The following is a 17,225-nucleotide window of genomic DNA, read 5'->3' as shown; positions in this document are numbered from 1 at the left end:
AAAAGAAGTCCCATCCCAGAAATGGGCAGGAGCTCTGGGACCCTATCTAATTATCTGCTGTTAAGAGGAAGACTACTGATGGCTAAAGGCTACAAACGCACCTTCAGAGAAGGCAGAATAGACCTTGGTTAGAAGGCTCCAGGCTGCAAAGATTGAGACCTGGGGGCTCTCTGAAGGGCGACAGCAGACCAACTCGTTTGGGGCTTCAATTTTCCCATTTGAAAAAATAGGGCAATGCGATGTCTAGTTTTTCTATGCCTTCTTTTTTATTCTTTTATTATAAAAGATGTCTCTCTAAATGGGGGAAGGGGAGAAATATTATTTGAAAATCAAAGTGATGTTAAAACACAAGACTTTAGTAAAAAAAAACTTTTTTGGAGAATTCCTGCCCCTACTCGTTCATATGTGAGGGTTCAAAGAATTCTTAGAAGGAAAGTTGGCTTCTATGCAAATATCCTTATAGTTCATCTACTAAAATCATTCCTTTTCTTCAAGGTCTCCAGGTTCTCCTCCTACCTGTCTGACTGCTTCCTTTCCAGCTCCCACTGATCCCATAGCACCTCTGAGCTTGGTCCTGGGAGCATCTTCTCTCTGCTCTATCTAGTCTTTTTCTTGGTGATTTCATCAGCTCACGAGTCCAGCAATCCTCAGATGGAGATGACTCCCAAATCTATATATCCAACACTCCTGTCTAGGTAGGGGTTTCACTGCCATATTTGCAACTGCCTATCCTGACATCTCTCTTGGTCTGCATATACCACAGACTCAACAAGTCCAGAACAGGATTCACATTATTTTCCCCATACATGCCTCCACTCTTCTTTCTAACTTCCTTCTTCTGTCAGGGATGCACCTATACTTTCTTCACTCCTGCAACAGCCACTGTGATTGGTCTTCCTGCCCCTCTCTCTCTACTCCAGTCCTTCCTCCATTCAGCTGTCAAGTTAATTTTCCTAAAGCACAGGTCTGATCATGTCACACTCACCCTCTCACCCCATTTCATACAAGTTCAGTGGTTCCCGATCACCTTTAGGATCAAATACAAGGTCCTCTGTCCAGGCTACCTCCTACCTTTGTGGTCTTTTTATGCCTCACTCTCTTACCTAATTGGATTGGCTTCCTTGTCGTTCCTCAAATAAGGCCAGTCCATCTCCATGCTATGGGTGTTCCCCAAGCCTGGAACAGTCTCCCTCTTCATTTCTTCCTTGTTTTCCTGGCTTCCTTCCCAGCTCAGCTCAAGTCTCACCAAAGAGAAGTCTTTTCCGATTCCTCTTAATGCTAGTGCCTTCCCTCTGACAAGTGGGAATTGATTATCCCCAACTTATCCTCCAAGAACTTGTTTGCACCTGGCTGTTTGCATGTCATCTCCATTAGACCATGAGCTCTCTGAGGGCAAGGGTCTTTCCTTACAGCCTTAGTGCTTACCGACTGACCAACCGCCAAAATATTTCTAAAGCAAAAGCCCAGCTACATCATTCCCCTAGTGGGTCAAGGCTCCCTTCCTAGAGCTTCTAGGATAAAAACAGAAGCTCCTGCTTGGCATTTCAAGTCCTTCCCAATCTGCCTCCAACCTACCTTCCCAAATGGATTTCCCATCACCTCTCATCCCACGTCCTGTGCCTTTGTCCAGGCTGTCCTCCAGGGCTGGAAGGCTGTTCCCCTTCTGTACTCAACTTCGTGAGCCATTCAAATACCACCTCCTCCAAGAGGCCTTTCATGATTCCCTACCGCCTCACCATTATTTTGTATGAAATGATCTGTTGACTATGCTTTCCTCCAGTAGAATGTGAACTTCTTGAAGGAATGATTTTAATTTTGGTTTTGTATCCACAGTGTCTAGCAGGCAGAGGCAATATAGGTACTAGTTATCATCACATGATGAACTTCAGTCATTCCTAGTCCAAGAAGCCTCCTCTCCCAGGCTTCTCCCACATCCTTAAACCCCACCCTGTGGCCTCTCTCCCCTTACATTACACATAATGCTCTACTGGGACCTCTCCTTTGCACAGTCCTCCTCCTAAAATGTAGGTATCTCATCTTTACTATCAAATATTAAGTTCCCTTATATTACTGTCCTATAGCCCCCTCCTTCCTTTCTGTTAAACTCCCAGAAGATGCCTTCTATATTCTCTCCTCTCAATCATCCTTCATAATCTGGCTTCTGATCTCATCATTCAACTGAAACAGATCTTTCCAAAGTTCCCTCCAGCAACTGGAGATTTATTTCCCCCATACATACATGCACACTCCCCTGTTCCCTCAGGGATTCCACTGTCCTTTCTTCACTCTGACCCACTCATAGGCAAAAAGTTGTCTAATCTTATACATTCTATCTCCCCAACGTACCCCTAATTGGGGAGGAGACCAATGATGTCTTAATGGCATGATCTTATGGCCTTTGTCCTTCTCAGCTGATGCCACATTATTCATCACACTTTTTCATCCTCAGTGGTTTTTCAGGACAGTTCTTCTGCTTCTCTAGCCTGTCTCCTTCTCAGCCTCTGGTACTGATTTGTAATCTCATGTTCTTGAAGTGGTTTTCCCCAAGACTGTCCTGAGCTGTCTCCCTCTTGTCTCTTGGTGATGTCATCAGCTCCCTTCGGTTTAAGGATCATTTCTATGTAAAATAACCAGTTCTACAGATCCAGCCCCAACCACATCACCAACTGACCATTTCAAACTGGATGTACTGAAGACTCCTCAGACTGGACTTACCCATTACAAAACATTATCTTTCCTCCCCAAAGCCAAAATTCTTTAGAGTACCCTTTTTCCACAGAAGGTACCATTCTTCCTGTCTCAGTTCCCCTTGCTCATTCTCACCCCATATATCCAATCAGCTGCCAAAACTTGCCATTTCCACCTCATGGCATTTCCCACATCTGCCTCCTTTTTTCTCCTAGCACCACCACTGCTTGAGTTCAGGCCCTTACCACCTCTTGCCTAGGTTAATGAAACAGCCTCCGAACTCTTCATTTCTCCTGGTCGCCAATCTCCCCACTCTAGTCACTCCTCCACACTCTGCCAAAGGGATTTTCCTTAAGCATATATCTATCTGCTCATGTAACTCTGCTGCTCAATAAAAGTCTGCAGCTTCCTATTGTCTTTGGGATAAAATATAAAGGCGTCTTCTGTTTAGTTTTTAAAGTTTTTCACTTGGTCCATTCTCTCTTTTTCCAGCTTCACTGTATATTATTACCCTTTCTATACTCTGCAATCCAGCTCAACTGCCCTTTTTCTGTTCTTCACAAACAGCCTTCCAACTCCCACCCCCTCTGGGCATCTGCCCGGCCAATGTGCTTGCCTGGAATGTGGTCCTCTCTGCCCCTTCCTCACTTCGGCCTCAAACAATGCCTCTTCTCCTCCTTCAAGGAGCACTCAAGTATCACCTTCCACACAAAGCTCTCCAGATTTCCCCCCACCCCCACCTGCCAGTACCCCTTCCCCACCTAGTATGTATTTATTTAATTCCTTTTATATTTATTCTGTATATCCTTATACATGTACTTCCTATCTCCGCTGTTAGAATATATCCTTCTTGGGAACGGGCCAAAGGGGAAGTCCTTCATTCACTATATTTGTATCTCCAACCGGAGTACCTGGAACATAGTAGGTGATTAAGAAATGCTTCCCAATTAATGAAAAAGATTGTGCCTTCTTTCAATGGCCATTTGGGATATAAGACAGACAAATGCTAAATAGGGTGGAGTGATGGGGAGGAGATCCTGGACTTTCCAGGATCCAAGACAAGAACCTCTCAGTCTTTCTTAACTGAATTGGAAGCTCCTGTAAAGAACTCTGAAATACTACTACAAAGCTATCCTGCCAGTTTCTTCAGAACCAGTCTAGAGACTGGCCTCTTGGAGGCCAGAACAGGAAAGCAGGTGTTCTGATGGGAAACTGGCCTACCCAGATCCAGGCTCAATACCTACATTTCTAAGGCAGGGAGAAATCAGGAAACCTGGGGAGGCAGACTCAGCACTGGTTTGTTGAGGACAATCCTATCTATTCATTCCAAACATGTTTGAATAACCAATGAATTTCATCTCCCAGAGACCAAAACAAAAAGGATATCCCAAAGGCCAGAAAGGAAGCTATCTGTATTTACATGATACCTGGGGTAACAAACAATCGATTCTCAGCATTTCCACTAGTGTTCTATACTCCCTATAAACAGCAGAAAATAGAGAACAAGGGCCTATTCCCAGAGACAGAAGGGGAAGGACCTGACAGAAATAGGGAGAAGAAGCTTGAAAGGTCTATGTCCTCTTCGAGGATGCACCCTTAAATCCTCCACTACATGGCAATGGATAGTTTTTGAAGTCAAAGGGCAATAGACATGAGTCATTTTAGAAGAAACAGCTGGGCTTGAGCATATTCATACCCTGAAAGGAACTGTAACTTCAAGTACCTAAGAGTGAATGTACAAAAGGAAACTGCCAGGCACAGGCTTTAGTGAAGGCACCAGAAACTGTTTTCCCCCTGCTTCTGTTTTTGAATGACTGACATCATGCCGATCCCTAAAACTTACTACCGAGTCCGTCATGTCTGTGCTGGGTCTTCCCATCAGCCCACAGAAAAAGCCAATGCTCCCATTAACAGAGATGTCTACAGACAAGTGAGTTAGATCAGTTGAAAGCTGACAAAGTTAAGACCGGGGGTGGGGGAGAAAGCAGAGGAGAGCCCACAGAACAGATCAGCAGCTGGTGATGAGCCACTAAAAATCTTAAGTGTGTCTCTGCCAAAGAAGGAGGAGGAACCGCTAACACTCCAAACTCGGCAACACACAAGCAACTGAGCCATAAGGAAACCCAAGTGCGAAAGGAGAAAAGAAAAAAAAAGGCCTGTGGCACGGGGCAATGCAACCCCAGGGTTGGCTCCCACTGCCCAGAACCCGAAGCCTGGAGGGACAACTGGCTGTGGACAGGGGAAGAAGGAGCAAGAATCTGTCCTGGATAACAGGATTTCTAACATGTACCACAAGCAACTGCAGGTTAACCTTTTAACCACTGAGATTTACAAAGATGGGGTCCATCCAGGAGCCATACCTCCTCCTCCTTCTAGTCCACTGTGCAAATGGGGGAAGCCCCTGGGGACCAAGTTCTCCCACCTGTCCCAAAGACTTCTTTCAGCTGGGAGGTGGTGAGTGATAAATGAGAATCTATTAATCCCTTTCTACTTAACAGAATGTGGTTCAAACAACACCATGAAAAAGAAAACCAATTTCAAGTACACCCCTACACCCCCAGGGGGTTGGATCAGCAGATAGTCTACAAGGTACAGGACTTGAGAGTTAGGGTACCTGGGCTTTGCCACTGTGAACCAGATCACCTTGAACAAGTCAATTCTTACCTGTCTAAAGCAAAATTTTCCTCATAAAATGAGGTCAACAATACTTATACTGTCCACCGTACAGGACTGTTGGGTTGTTGTGAAAATCAACACAAAGAACATACAGAAAACAATATGTAACTGGAAAAAAGTGAAATAGGATCAGAGACTTAGGGGTCATCATCTGATCCAAATGTCTCCTTTTACAGAAGAAGAAACTGAGGCTTAGAGAAGGGAAGGGACTGTCTGTGTACATGTAAGTAGTAAGTGGCTAGAGTTGCAGCCCAGGTCTCCAGCCCTCCTGCCACTCGAGCATGCCGCTTCTCCAAGTTTCGGAGCCAGGAGCAGCACTGAGAAGGACAGGGTAATCCCACATTTCTCCACAGCACCCCTGAGCAGGAGCTCTCTCTGAGCCCACCCTAGTGTTGAATTCCACTTGCGTCAGGAGCATCCCCGCACAGATCCACAAGTACCCAACCCCAATCACAGAGGGACCAGCAGGGGAAGAGAAATAGAAACTCCCCATTTCAGGAAGTTCCCAGAAGGAACCAGCATGTGGCTCCAGCGTTTATGAGCTACTTGGCCACAGCAAACCTAATCAAATGCAGTTAAAAACAATATTAAAGGCCATTTCTATGAGCATATGGGCAAATTACATATGTGCAGGCTTATCCAGCCCATCAGTCCTTGAAGCAGGGTTGATCCAAGCATCTCAGCTTGATCACAGCTCCCAACTGTTCGGGAACATCATCCATGTACGAGCAACAACAAGAAATACTTCACAGCCCGAGTTTTCTTTCAGAAGGATAAGCTCTGCCAAGTAGGAGAAGACCAAGCTTTACCCAAAGCCTGAGGGACCACCCCGGATTTACACCAGACACACAACTCAATGGGGGTCAGAGATTGCATGGCACTGGCCCCCAGAGCAGAATGTGAAAACATGGGGGGGAGGGGTCACACAGTCCAGCCCCTCCCCCTCCTCCCATTCTACCAATGTCCTAAGCTCCATGAGAATTCATATTGCTTACTGCCACCCAGGCAAGTGACTTTGGAAGTTCTGGGATACAATACAGACCTAAAAGAAATTTGTCACCAGGACTGGAACCTGCCACACTAACTGAATCTGGAATCACCCTCTCTTCAACAAAGCAATTCCCCATCTTGACAACCAAGGCTCCAGAAACACACAAATCCCTTGAATTCTCTATGAAGCCCACTGAGAGCAGGGTAGACTTATCTGTAGAAAAGCAAACATCCCAAGGCTCTTGCTTCCGTCCCAGTTTGGCTTCTGCTCATCTTCTCCAGGAAGCCTTCCCAAACTAATCCCAGCCCTCAACACACATATACTCATTTAGTACTTTAACATTTCCCTGAATAAATGTTTTTTGTAAGTGTTCACCCATGTGGTCGTTCCCCTTTTAAGAACATCGACTCCTTCGAGGCTGGTCAAAGAATCTTGGATCTGGGCAGCCACAGAGTCCAAGAGAAAGTGAAATGAGTCAGAGAAGCCAGGTCAAGTCCAAGTTCTATTGTATTATATTATTATATTCTAAGTTCTATAAGACCCTGAGTCCAAATGCCCTGACCTGTAAAGCCCTATCTACACCACAGGATGATTACAAGCAGGGCCCCACTACTATCAGCCCCGCAGAGTGGTCCAACAACCCCTGGGGTTAGCCCATTCTGCTGTTTGGTCCAACAACCTAGCTCTGTTCCTTGAAATGCCTCACAGTGCTGGTGCTTGAGGAAGCCTGTGTTCATACTGAGGAGCAGGCAACACACCTACCTGGACATCACTCCCTTAGCTGCAAGTCCCAACACCTTGACCACATAGCAAAGTAAGAACGGTCTTATACTGGGGAGTTTACAACTATATAAAATTAATGACAAGTGTTTTCTAATGTATTGATTTGATAGGTGACATTTATGTGGTATTTTATATGCTACAAAGTGCTTCGTACATGTTATTTTACTTAATTTTTATGATACTCAGTGAATAAAAGGTGGGGCAGGTATTATCCTATTCTTACAGGAGAGAAAACTGAGGCAGGCCCGGAGAAGTAACATGGTTTATGTCATGTGGCTAGCAATTACCAAGCGTCAAGATTGGCACACAGCTACTGACTCCTAGTCTAGTGTTCTGCCTCTCTCAGATGTTATTTAAACCTTCAAACTGAGGGCAGGGATATAACAACTCACACTCCCTACTGCAACCCAGGCAAATGACTTTGGAAATTCTGGGAGAGATACATTATTGGCCTAGAAGAAACTTGTGGCAATTCTTCTTCTTTGCCAGTGATCTCCAGTAACAGAAGAAAAAAACAAACCCTTTTTTGGGGGGGTGGCAATGGTAAGTGAGGAACAGACATTTGGTCACTGTTGACACATGGGTCCAATAGCTCTTTTGTCTTGTTAAGAAGAAGGCCCTGAAGGAACCCAGAAAACCTTTTGACCTGAGACTCTAATCTCATGTATCATATCTGTCCCTTCTAGATAGGTCCATGCTATTTCTCAAACTCACGGAGCATCTACTGAAGACATTTAAGACTAAGAACATGAAAAGTCATTCAATCAATCCCTAACTGTGCAAATATGGTGTTCGATGGTGAGGGTAGATATAAAGACAAGTCATACCCTATTCTATATGTAACACTTCTCACTAAAGTTCTCCTCTAGCTTCACAACGATGTGGAAGCAGGAGCCCAAAGACTGTACACAGGTCACTAGCTTTGGCAGGTCTTACACCAAGCTGGAAAGGCTTCAAGTCTGGTAGGTGACCTGTCAATTGATTAAATCTACTGTCTGAGAATCTACCTAAGTAAATTTGGAGATACCCATCATTACCAGGAAGTTGGAAAAAAAGAATTTCTCCTCTGGTGGCCACAGAAACTCCTAAGGTCTAGCTCAGTGCCTGGCACATAGTTGGTGCCTAATAAATGTTCTGAGGGGGGCTTGTTATGAGCACTGGTGGAAAGAACACCAACACTGATGAAATCACAGCCCTGGGGAACATCAAAGAAAAGTCTGAGTACATGAGAAGAGCTCAGATGAAGGAGAGATTACTGACGCCAGAGAGAACACAAAGGCCAGTCCCTGGGTGGTGGGCTTCAACCGGGCATTCTAGTTCCTGCACACGACAGAGGAATGGGATTAGAGAGGGGAAAGTTTATTATCTTCTTTCTTGCCTCTGCATTCCAAATGCTGACATCTAACCCAACTTACAAACTCCTACAGGAAGAAAACTTGACTCCAGCAGACAGTAAGCTTTTGGAAGAAGCTCGTCAAGGTAAAACTTCGGAAGGGAATATTTTTAGGGAACTCAGTAATCTGCTGGTCCAGTCTCCTCATTCTTCTGAGGCAGAATCTGAGGCCCAGAGAAGGTCAAGGACTTAACCAAGGTCACACCACTAGTAAAGCAGAGCTGGATTCTAACCAGGGCCATCTAATTCTAAAATCCAGAGCCCCATGCTTGTGGCCTTCCTCCCAAGCTTTGGTTCCCTTTGTTCCCCCACTGTGAAATGCCAATGGACTTGGTGTGGTATCAGGCCAAGGCCAGGGAAGATTCAAGCTGCCCAGCACTTTTCCATCCCCCTTCCCCTGGTGAGCTCTTCTCCTTTCCTCCACCTCTAAAGACTTTCCTCCTCCTTTCCCCTCCCAACTCTTCCCTGTCACTTTCTGCAATACGATTTTTTACTCTACTCCAGAGAAGTAAAATGCAAGAAGACCAGAATTATCTTGGTCTTAGAACTGTTTATTAATTTGCCTGTCAAACGTTCTATACAACCATTTCCATCTTACTACAAAAACCTCCTGGGTACGTATTGACAGCTCAGCAAGTATTTACACAAAGCTCTGAAACATTTGGTTCCTTTAAAGACAGAGAAAGTGCTGTGTCAAGCTTCCATAGCTCTACCTTTCCCTTCACACCCCCCACCCCCCAACTTCTGTAAAGAGAAGCTTCTTCCTGGCACACCTCGAATCCGCCTAAATTACCCTTCTATAACACTTGGCCAAGAAAAGAGAGAGGGGAAGCATGGGCGTGTCAGAAGAAAAATAATATTAACAATCCACGTGCATATTCACACCACATGGCTCAAAAGCCAAGGGTGTGGAGGAAAGTCAAATTTAGGCCATTGAAATCTACCTGAGACACTCTGCTCTAACTCTTCTGGCCTTCATAGCCCAGTCTCATCTCAGAAAACTTCCCAAGTCTGAACATTCACATTTATAAGTGCCTGCTGGACCCAGATCGAGAGTACATCCTATTCAAAAAGTCCACCTAGATAACATAATATGCTCATAAGGCTTAGAGTCTAATGCAAACAGTACTGGTTTAAAACCTGACCATTCACTAGCCCCCCCAAATCCCCAACACCATCCCCTCCTTCCCTTGGCCAGGCAAACTCCAAATAGACTTTCTCAAATCTGAGGTTTTAATGAGATCTGTTTAATTGTACAAGTATTCATAATTATTAGGCTCAGACTATTAGAGTGGAAAGGAAGCCTTGCAGATCTAGCCTACCCTTCTCATTTCACAAATGAAATGAGGCCCAGGGAGTCCCAGCAACTTGCCTGAGGTCCCCTCAGCTAGCTGGTGGCAAAGCTAGAACTGACAGTCCATCCAAATTTGATTCCTAAGATAGTGCTTTCTAGAGGACCACCATCCAGGCAGGAGGAAAGAACTCTGAGAGATCAATGGTGGTGGCTGGGGCTTGGTCTGGCCTATCACTCCTCAGGAGAAGGTATAATGATGGGGGTCCTCCTTCCTCACACAGGTATTTAAGATTGGCCCGGGCAGTCCTACTGCCCTTCTTCATTCCAAGTACCAATGGAACCATTTAACCAAAAAGTTTCTAAGTAAACAATGGCTCTCTCAGGGGCTAGACAATCATGGTGATACCAGGTGAATGTGAAGTTCCTCAAAGCCAGGCTGCCAGCGTCCGCTGTATGCAGAGAGAGCCCCATGGAATGTTCTAATCAGAGGGAGCTTCAGAAATCATCAAGCAACTCAACCCTCTCACTTTGCAGAAGATGAAATAAATCCAGGAATGGAGGAAAGAATTGTCCAAGGTAGTACCCAATGGGCCCAGGGGCTAAGCAGTGCTAGACTCAATGCCCCTGACCCTAGTACTTTGTTACACCCAGAACTCACCCATTTCAGGAAATATCCATTATTACTGACTGACTACAAGGCAAGGTCTACTTACATTACCCCTTCAAGCAAGCGGGAAAAAAATCCAGTGATAAAAACTATGGGCCCTAGGATCCTGCTTCAGACCCTAAGAGATCATGACTGAGGAGCAGGAAAGAATAATCTAGTGCTGACTAATTTGGAAAATGACCTTGAGACTTTGCCTGCTTTTGGGTTAGGAGAGCTGAAGTCAAGTACAACAATGTGGGGGGTGGGGGTGGAAGTGGGGTAGCGAATGGAAAAAGGGGGCCCTCAGTGGGCAGGTACAATGTTTCTCAGTGAACCTCTGGAACTCTACAAAATGAGCTGGTGTAAAAAGCACACCCTCAGGAAGAAGGCAAGCCAACAAATGAATGTTTAATATGCTCCAAGAGATCTTCTGTTACAGGATGAGAGCTTTCTGCTTGTGATGAGGGTTTGCCTCACACAAAAGCAAAAAGTGGTCCAGAAGAAAGCTCTCTGCCTGTGCAGGAGGCAGAGCAGCAGGGCCCAGTACACCATGAGCTGTGTCTACAGCTACCTAGAGGAGCCTCAATTTCCTCATCTGTAAAATGAGGACACGTGAAGCCTGCTAACTCCACAGGGCCGTTACGACTCAAATAAGAAAGATGTAACCATCAAGCACGATATAAACGGAAGGATTTTATTAACAACTACAGTCGTAGCAATTCAAAAACCTGTGATTTCATTTTTGTGAGCAGTCTCTCTTCAGATGTAAACTCTGTGATAATAAGCCTCTGCACTAATTAAGGTTGGTCCTAATGACAGTCCCACCAAGGTTTTCTACCTTGCTAAGACAGGTCAGGGCTTGGACTTCAATGACATAACCTCTAAGAACTTGGAGTTGCCCAGATGTAATAAAAGGCACTGAAGAGGACTTCGGTGAAAAGGAAAGGCATTAAGAGATATTCCTATTTACACCAAAATGTAACAAAAGGCCTAAATTCACCCAATGTCTATTTTGATCCCTCTCCCCCCAACCTTCTAAGAGAGAAGGGCTGGAGAAAGTAGGACTGGAATAGTGGGTGTTCATCTGGAGGTGGTTTTCCTAGTCCCTCCTACTTCTGAGAGAGCTCCAAGAGTCCTGTATTTCAGCCAGCCCAGACTGCCTGCCAGTAGGCATTCCCATGATAAAGACAGGAATCCTGGATTTGTTTCCCAGGAGTCAGAAATTCTGTTCGATATTTCCATAGCAAGTGGGAACAGCCAAGTCCCTGTAATCAAATACACGGTGGTCCTCGAGGACCCCAACAGCATCTGTGAATCCAGAAGTTTACTGGACCCCCAAGATGTTTTTCTTAAAGCAGCCGAAAGTAAAAGTGTCATCCCAGGGTCTAGCCCCACATTTCCCGACCTTTGTTCCAAAGAACCCTACTAGTGCTCTCTGGAATGTGAATGGTGAGCCCCATAAAAATATTTTGATGCTAGAAATATTTCCCCCTCTAAAACAATCTAAATAAAACACATATTAATGGCCACTTTCCAGTAGTTTAACAGACTTGATTTTCACTATTTTGCTCCAAACTTTGATACCTTCAGTATCAGTATCTTGTAAATATGCCAAAGGTATTCAAAGAACAGCAATTATAAAGCATATCCTTCCCCCCCATTACTTCCAATATATTTTATATTTAACTCTGTGAACACGTTGTTTCTCCCCGATAGAAAGTAAGCTCCTTGAGGGCAGACAACTTTTCATTTTTTTTGTCTCTGTATCCCCAGCATGGGAAGCACAGCGCCTGGTCACACAGTAGGCACTTAATAAGAACAGCTGAGTGAATGGGATGGACCAATGTTTCAAGCCCGTAAGTGTGTCGCTGCTGAGACACTGTTATAGCGCACTAAACGATCCTCAGACCACTTCCTCAATGGCAGGACTTAACACGAGAAACACAAGAACTAGCAAGAAGAAGGAAAAGGAAAAATTTTAATTGCCTGTTGCAGAACACAACTTTCCCACTCCCATGAAAAAGATAGGAACTCTGGCATTTATCCAGCCTTTATTTCCCCAGAGAGCCAGGCTCAAGGAGGACCTGGATTCAAGTTTTGTCTCTGACACAGGCTTGTGTGACCCTTTCAGAGCCCCCATGGTGCAAGCTTGCATTCCTTCACCGGTCGAAGAGGTTCCTTCATCTAGGAGATCACAGGTCCAGCCCCTCCCCCCAATTTCTCTAAAAACCTTCTCACCTTAATTGTGCCAATCTTCCCAAAAACAGAAATCTAGAACTGTTTGAGGAAAACAAGGCAGTGAAAGTCTAATGCTTTGGAAACACAAGCTCTGTAACCTTATGATTTCCTGGGATATTTCCCCAATGTTAAACATTTTTACCAAAAAAGACGAAAAAAGTTATCTATCCTTCCCTATTTGCTCTCACACAGCTATTTACAAGGAGCCCACACACAGCCCAGGAGGACCGAACCTCTGTTCTCCTCCACAGGTCTAATTTCCTCTTTTCCCTGTCTGAGACTGAACTGTAGAGGGACTGAGACTAGGTGGTACACGTGCCTAGCACAATTACCGATAACGGTAAAGGTGGAACTTTTAGAAAAGGACGCTTGCACTCAAAAAAAGAGGCGGCAGATACAACATGCATTCCAAACTCCAAAGGACTCAGAAATGAAAACCTCAACCGTACGTGTCTCCCAACCACCAGCTATGTTATCAGACCATCCAAAGCATTCAGATCTGCCCCTGTCCTATATATAATTTTAGGAAGTTACACATGGGGGTGGGGGAGGAGAGGACAGAGGAGAAAAGACCCCAAGATGCAGCCAAAGCCCAACCTTTCCTCCAAAATGCGCAGAGGGCAAGTTTTCAGTTTCTCTCACTTTCTTGCTTACAGTGTAGAGTGGAATCATTTCTATCACAGGAGACTGTCCTCACAGGGTTGGTCTGAATTAAGTCAGTTAGTTCTTAGGACTCAAATAGAGTCCCCACTAATTAAAATCTCCACTCTAACAAGGAAAAAAAATACATGTACTAGAAAATAAAAGAAGCCCACCATCTCCTCTTTACCCAGCTACATGGATTCAACATCTTCAGCCCAAACCCTGAAATCAACATAAAGGTGAAAAAAACACCATGGTGAAATCCACTGAAGATAAATGGAATATATAAATGAGTTCCTAAAAATGTGCTTTTGGAGCAAATCACTAGAAATACCAGAAAGGCTCATGGTTTTTTTGGGAGGGGAGGGGGGTTGTTATAACATGAAAAAACAGAAACCATGTATTCTAGTTTTCTGTGAGTGTTAACTTCAATTGCTTATTGGGTGATCTGAATTTTGACTTGAGTCTGACTCAACAACCATTCTCTAAAGTGTTTTATGTTCTGAAGCCCTTTAGACTGGGGGCAAGATGGATTGAATAAGACCCAGTCTCTTCTCCCCCAGCTCCACATACCCCTTTCTTACTTATGGTCTATCAGGGAGCGACACAACATGTTGGCACTGGGCAAAACAGAATTTAATGAAAGTACACCAAGGTGTCAGGACAGAAAGGAGGAGAGAAGCTAAGATTAAAGATCAGTGAGGGAAGTTAAAAAGGGTGGAAAAAAAGAGAGCGAGGAAAAGCTCATGGTGTCTGAACTGGGCCTTGGAGACTGGAGAATAAAGAAGCAAAACTAGTCTTTTACTGCCCTAAGAATGGATATTAACTTTAACCTATCAGCACCACAGGGAGAGATTTTCCTCCTCAAGGAGGCCAAGTCTGCCACTAATACTCTTTTAAATTAGTCTCCCTAACTTCAGCTCAAACAAAAGGAAGTGCTAAGAGGACTCAATAAGTAAAGAATAAGACCTGATTTCCTTAAAAGAGAACTCATTAGAAGCTAATTCAGGATATCCCAGGGTTAAAAGCTTCCACTAGCTCCTTTTCAAGTTCATTTCCCCTACCCCTCTCTTATCTCCTTGTCCCACCCCCCAGGAAAGCCTCAACATTCAAAACCTAATATAAAAGGCCCAGCTAAGTAATTTCAATCCTACAAAGCCTACAGGGTCAAAATGACCAGAGACAAATGCATCCTCAGAACCATCAAAGACACCATTTATACCAACGGGAGAGTCACATACCCCCAAACAAACAGCAAACCCATTGTAGAGAGAAACCCAGCTCCTGTTCTGACAACACAGAATCTATTTCAGGCTGCATAAAACATAACAAGCAAAATAAATCCAAGGTACAAGCAAAATGCTGCTGCCTCCTCTTTTGTTTCGGGCACAATGCAACGAGGGCAGCCCGTCTGGGGCTCTGCTCCTGCTGATACAGGATTTGCTGCTGAACCTCCTCAAGGTCACAGCCCATTTCAGTTCTGGAATAAAAGGCAGATCGTGGCAGCGATGGTTTGGGTTATCACTGGCAGAAAAGCAGAGTGTAAAAGTTTATGAGCTCATCAGGATGGTTGTACCATTACATCAGAGGCAATTATAAATGGCCAAGAGCAGGAGATGGGGAGCCAATCAGATCACAGATAGGATGTCAACCTAAGACCAACTGTCTCCTGGCTTTGACAGAAGGATTTTACCTCCATAATTCAAATCCCAAACCAAAGCAATCTGCACTCACTACTCCAATCACTCAGCTGTTTACCAGCGCTTCCAGGGAGAAGCCCAGGCCACTGGGCCAGCAGAGACCAAGAAAGGAGATGGCCGGGGCCGACCTGGACACGCTGCAGCCTGGCTCCAGCCCACCAGACGAGGCCCTTTCCCTCCCTCCAGGGGCCTCGGGGGCCAAGGGGCCCCCCTGGGCCCGACTGCAGGGAGGGAAGGGGCTGCCCAGAGAGGGCCCCTCCGCGGGGGCTGGGGAGCGGCGGAGCTCCCCTGGAGGCTCGACAGAGGCTGCCAGGGGCTACACCCCAAAGCCCGCACGAAGCACGCGCCGCCCCCCCCCAGACCCCGGGCCAGGCCCGTGCCCTCCCCTCTCCCCCAAGCCGTGCCAGCAACGGGCACCCCCAGCCCCAGGGGCAGAGGCGACGGAGGGTGGGCGAAAGGCCCCGAGCCACCTCTCTGGGAAGCCCCACACAAAGGCTGGGGAGCCCAGGCGAGGGAGGCAGCGAGGCAGCCATTTTAGGAGGAGAGAAGAGTGAGACAATGGCAGCTCCCCAGCCGGGTGGGCCCGGGCGGGCCGGGGACCCCGGCGCCCCCCCCCTCCCCGCCCCGGCCGGCGGCTCGCGCGCCCCCCCCGCCCCCCCTTACCTGCGGGGTCCGGGTGAGCGGCTGCCCGGCGCCGCCGCTGCTGCTCCCGGGGCTCATGGGCGCGTGGTGGCTCCTTTGTTGGCCGGCTCCCGAGGCGGCCGCCCCCCAGGCCTGGCCGCTGCCCGCATACTGCGAGGCCAAGTCCGCGGGACCCTTGGCGGCGCCCCCGTCCTGGGGCCCGCCCCCGCCGTAGTCGCCGCCGGGGTAGCCCGGGTAGCCCCGGGCCGAGCTGGGCGACGTGAGCAGCTGGTTGAGGGTGGGGGTGGCCGTGGGCTGCGGGGTGCCCCCGCCGGCCGCCGCGGGGCCTCCTCCGCCCATGGCCCCGAAGCGCTGTGGAGGGAAGGACGCGGCGGCGGCGGCCGAGGCCGAGGCGCTGGAGGCGGGGGACGGCTTGGAGCCGGCGGCCGAGGCCGGGCCCGCGGCGCCGCCTCTCGGGGAGCCCAGCGCGTAGGCCTGGGGGGGCGGCGGGTAGGCGCTGCGGTTGGGGTAGTAGGAGTTGTACTGGTGGTTGGGGAAGCCGTGGTCGCCGTGCGAGTTCTGCGGGGCCCCCGCGTAGGACTCCAGGCCGCCGCCGCCGCCTCCGCCGCCGCTCTGCAGCGCTGCCAGGCCAGGGCTTTGTTGTCCGCCATGTTGGTGGAAGACAGCGGCGGCCACGGCGGCGGCGGCGGCCACGGCCGACGGGCTCCGGCCGTACGCCTGCCCGAAGCCGTAGGCGGGGGGCGGCAGGGCGGCCGCGGCGGCGGCCGAGTGAGGAGGCGGCGGCGGCGGCGCCCCCACCCCGTCGCTGCCGCCGCCGCCGCCGCCACCGCCGCCGGGCGGCTCCGGGAGGTTATTGTTCAGGGCGGGCCTGGGCCCCGCGTTCCCGTTGGAGTTCTTGAGGTCCGGCTCCGCGCCGGCCCCGCCGCCGCCGCCCCCGTTGCTCTCGGCCCCGTCCTGGAGCTCCTTGGCGAGCGGCGGCGGCGGCCCCCCGGCGGGGCCCTCGCTTTCCGGGCCGCCGGCCGCTGCCTTCATCTCCCCGCGCTGCTGCTCCGCCGCCGCCGCCGCCTCGGCCCCCGCCTCCTCTCGCTGCTGCTGCTGCTGCTCCGCTTTCTTCAGCTCCGAGGGCGGCGGCGGCGGCGGGTTGCCCAGGCTGCTAGCGGTGGCGGGGGCGACCTGCGCGGCCATGATCCCCGCTGTCTCCTCCGCCGCCGAGCGCCCCGACCCGGGCCTGTCTTCGCCTCCTGCTCCCCCCCACCCCGGGGCCGAGTCCCCCCGGGCTCCCCTCCCCACCCGCCGGGCGGGCCTCGGCTGCTGGCGCGGCTCGGGGCTCTCTCGTTCGGGCTCTCGCTCGCTCAGCTCCTCTCTCTCCCCCCCGCCCCGCCGGCTCAGGCTCCGGGCTGGCGGCGGCGGCGGCGGAGGAGGAGGAGGAGGCGGCGGCGGCGGCCGAGGGGGCGCCGGCGGCTCAGCTGCTCCTGGCTCTGGGGGCTCGGTGCCCGGGTCCCCCGGCTCATTCCCCCAAGCCCTGGCCTGGG

At 48.8% G+C, this 17,225-nt stretch overlaps 1 protein-coding gene across 2 annotated transcripts in view; it reads right to left on the bottom strand.

Moving 5' to 3' along the window:
* ARID1A (AT-rich interaction domain 1A) overlaps positions 1–16,958 on the bottom strand; it is an 88,296-nt gene extending 71,338 nt beyond the window's left edge. The window contains exon 1 of one of the 2 annotated variants that reach the window (XM_072609473.1): positions 15,715–16,958. In XM_072609473.1, coding sequence (XP_072465574.1) covers positions 15,715–16,878 — 1,164 coding nt within the window. In that variant the 5' untranslated portion in view covers positions 16,879–16,958. The remainder of the gene's footprint in view (positions 1–15,714) is intronic. The other variant, XM_072609471.1, reaches the window with a different exon arrangement.
* Between the last annotated feature and the right edge of the window lie 267 nt (positions 16,959–17,225).

Source organism: Notamacropus eugenii, chromosome 5, assembly GCF_028372415.1.
Source record: "Notamacropus eugenii isolate mMacEug1 chromosome 5, mMacEug1.pri_v2, whole genome shotgun sequence".
In the NCBI taxonomy this organism is placed as follows: domain Eukaryota; kingdom Metazoa; phylum Chordata; class Mammalia; order Diprotodontia; family Macropodidae; genus Notamacropus; species Notamacropus eugenii.
This window is presented reverse-complemented; position numbering and strand designations above follow the sequence as displayed.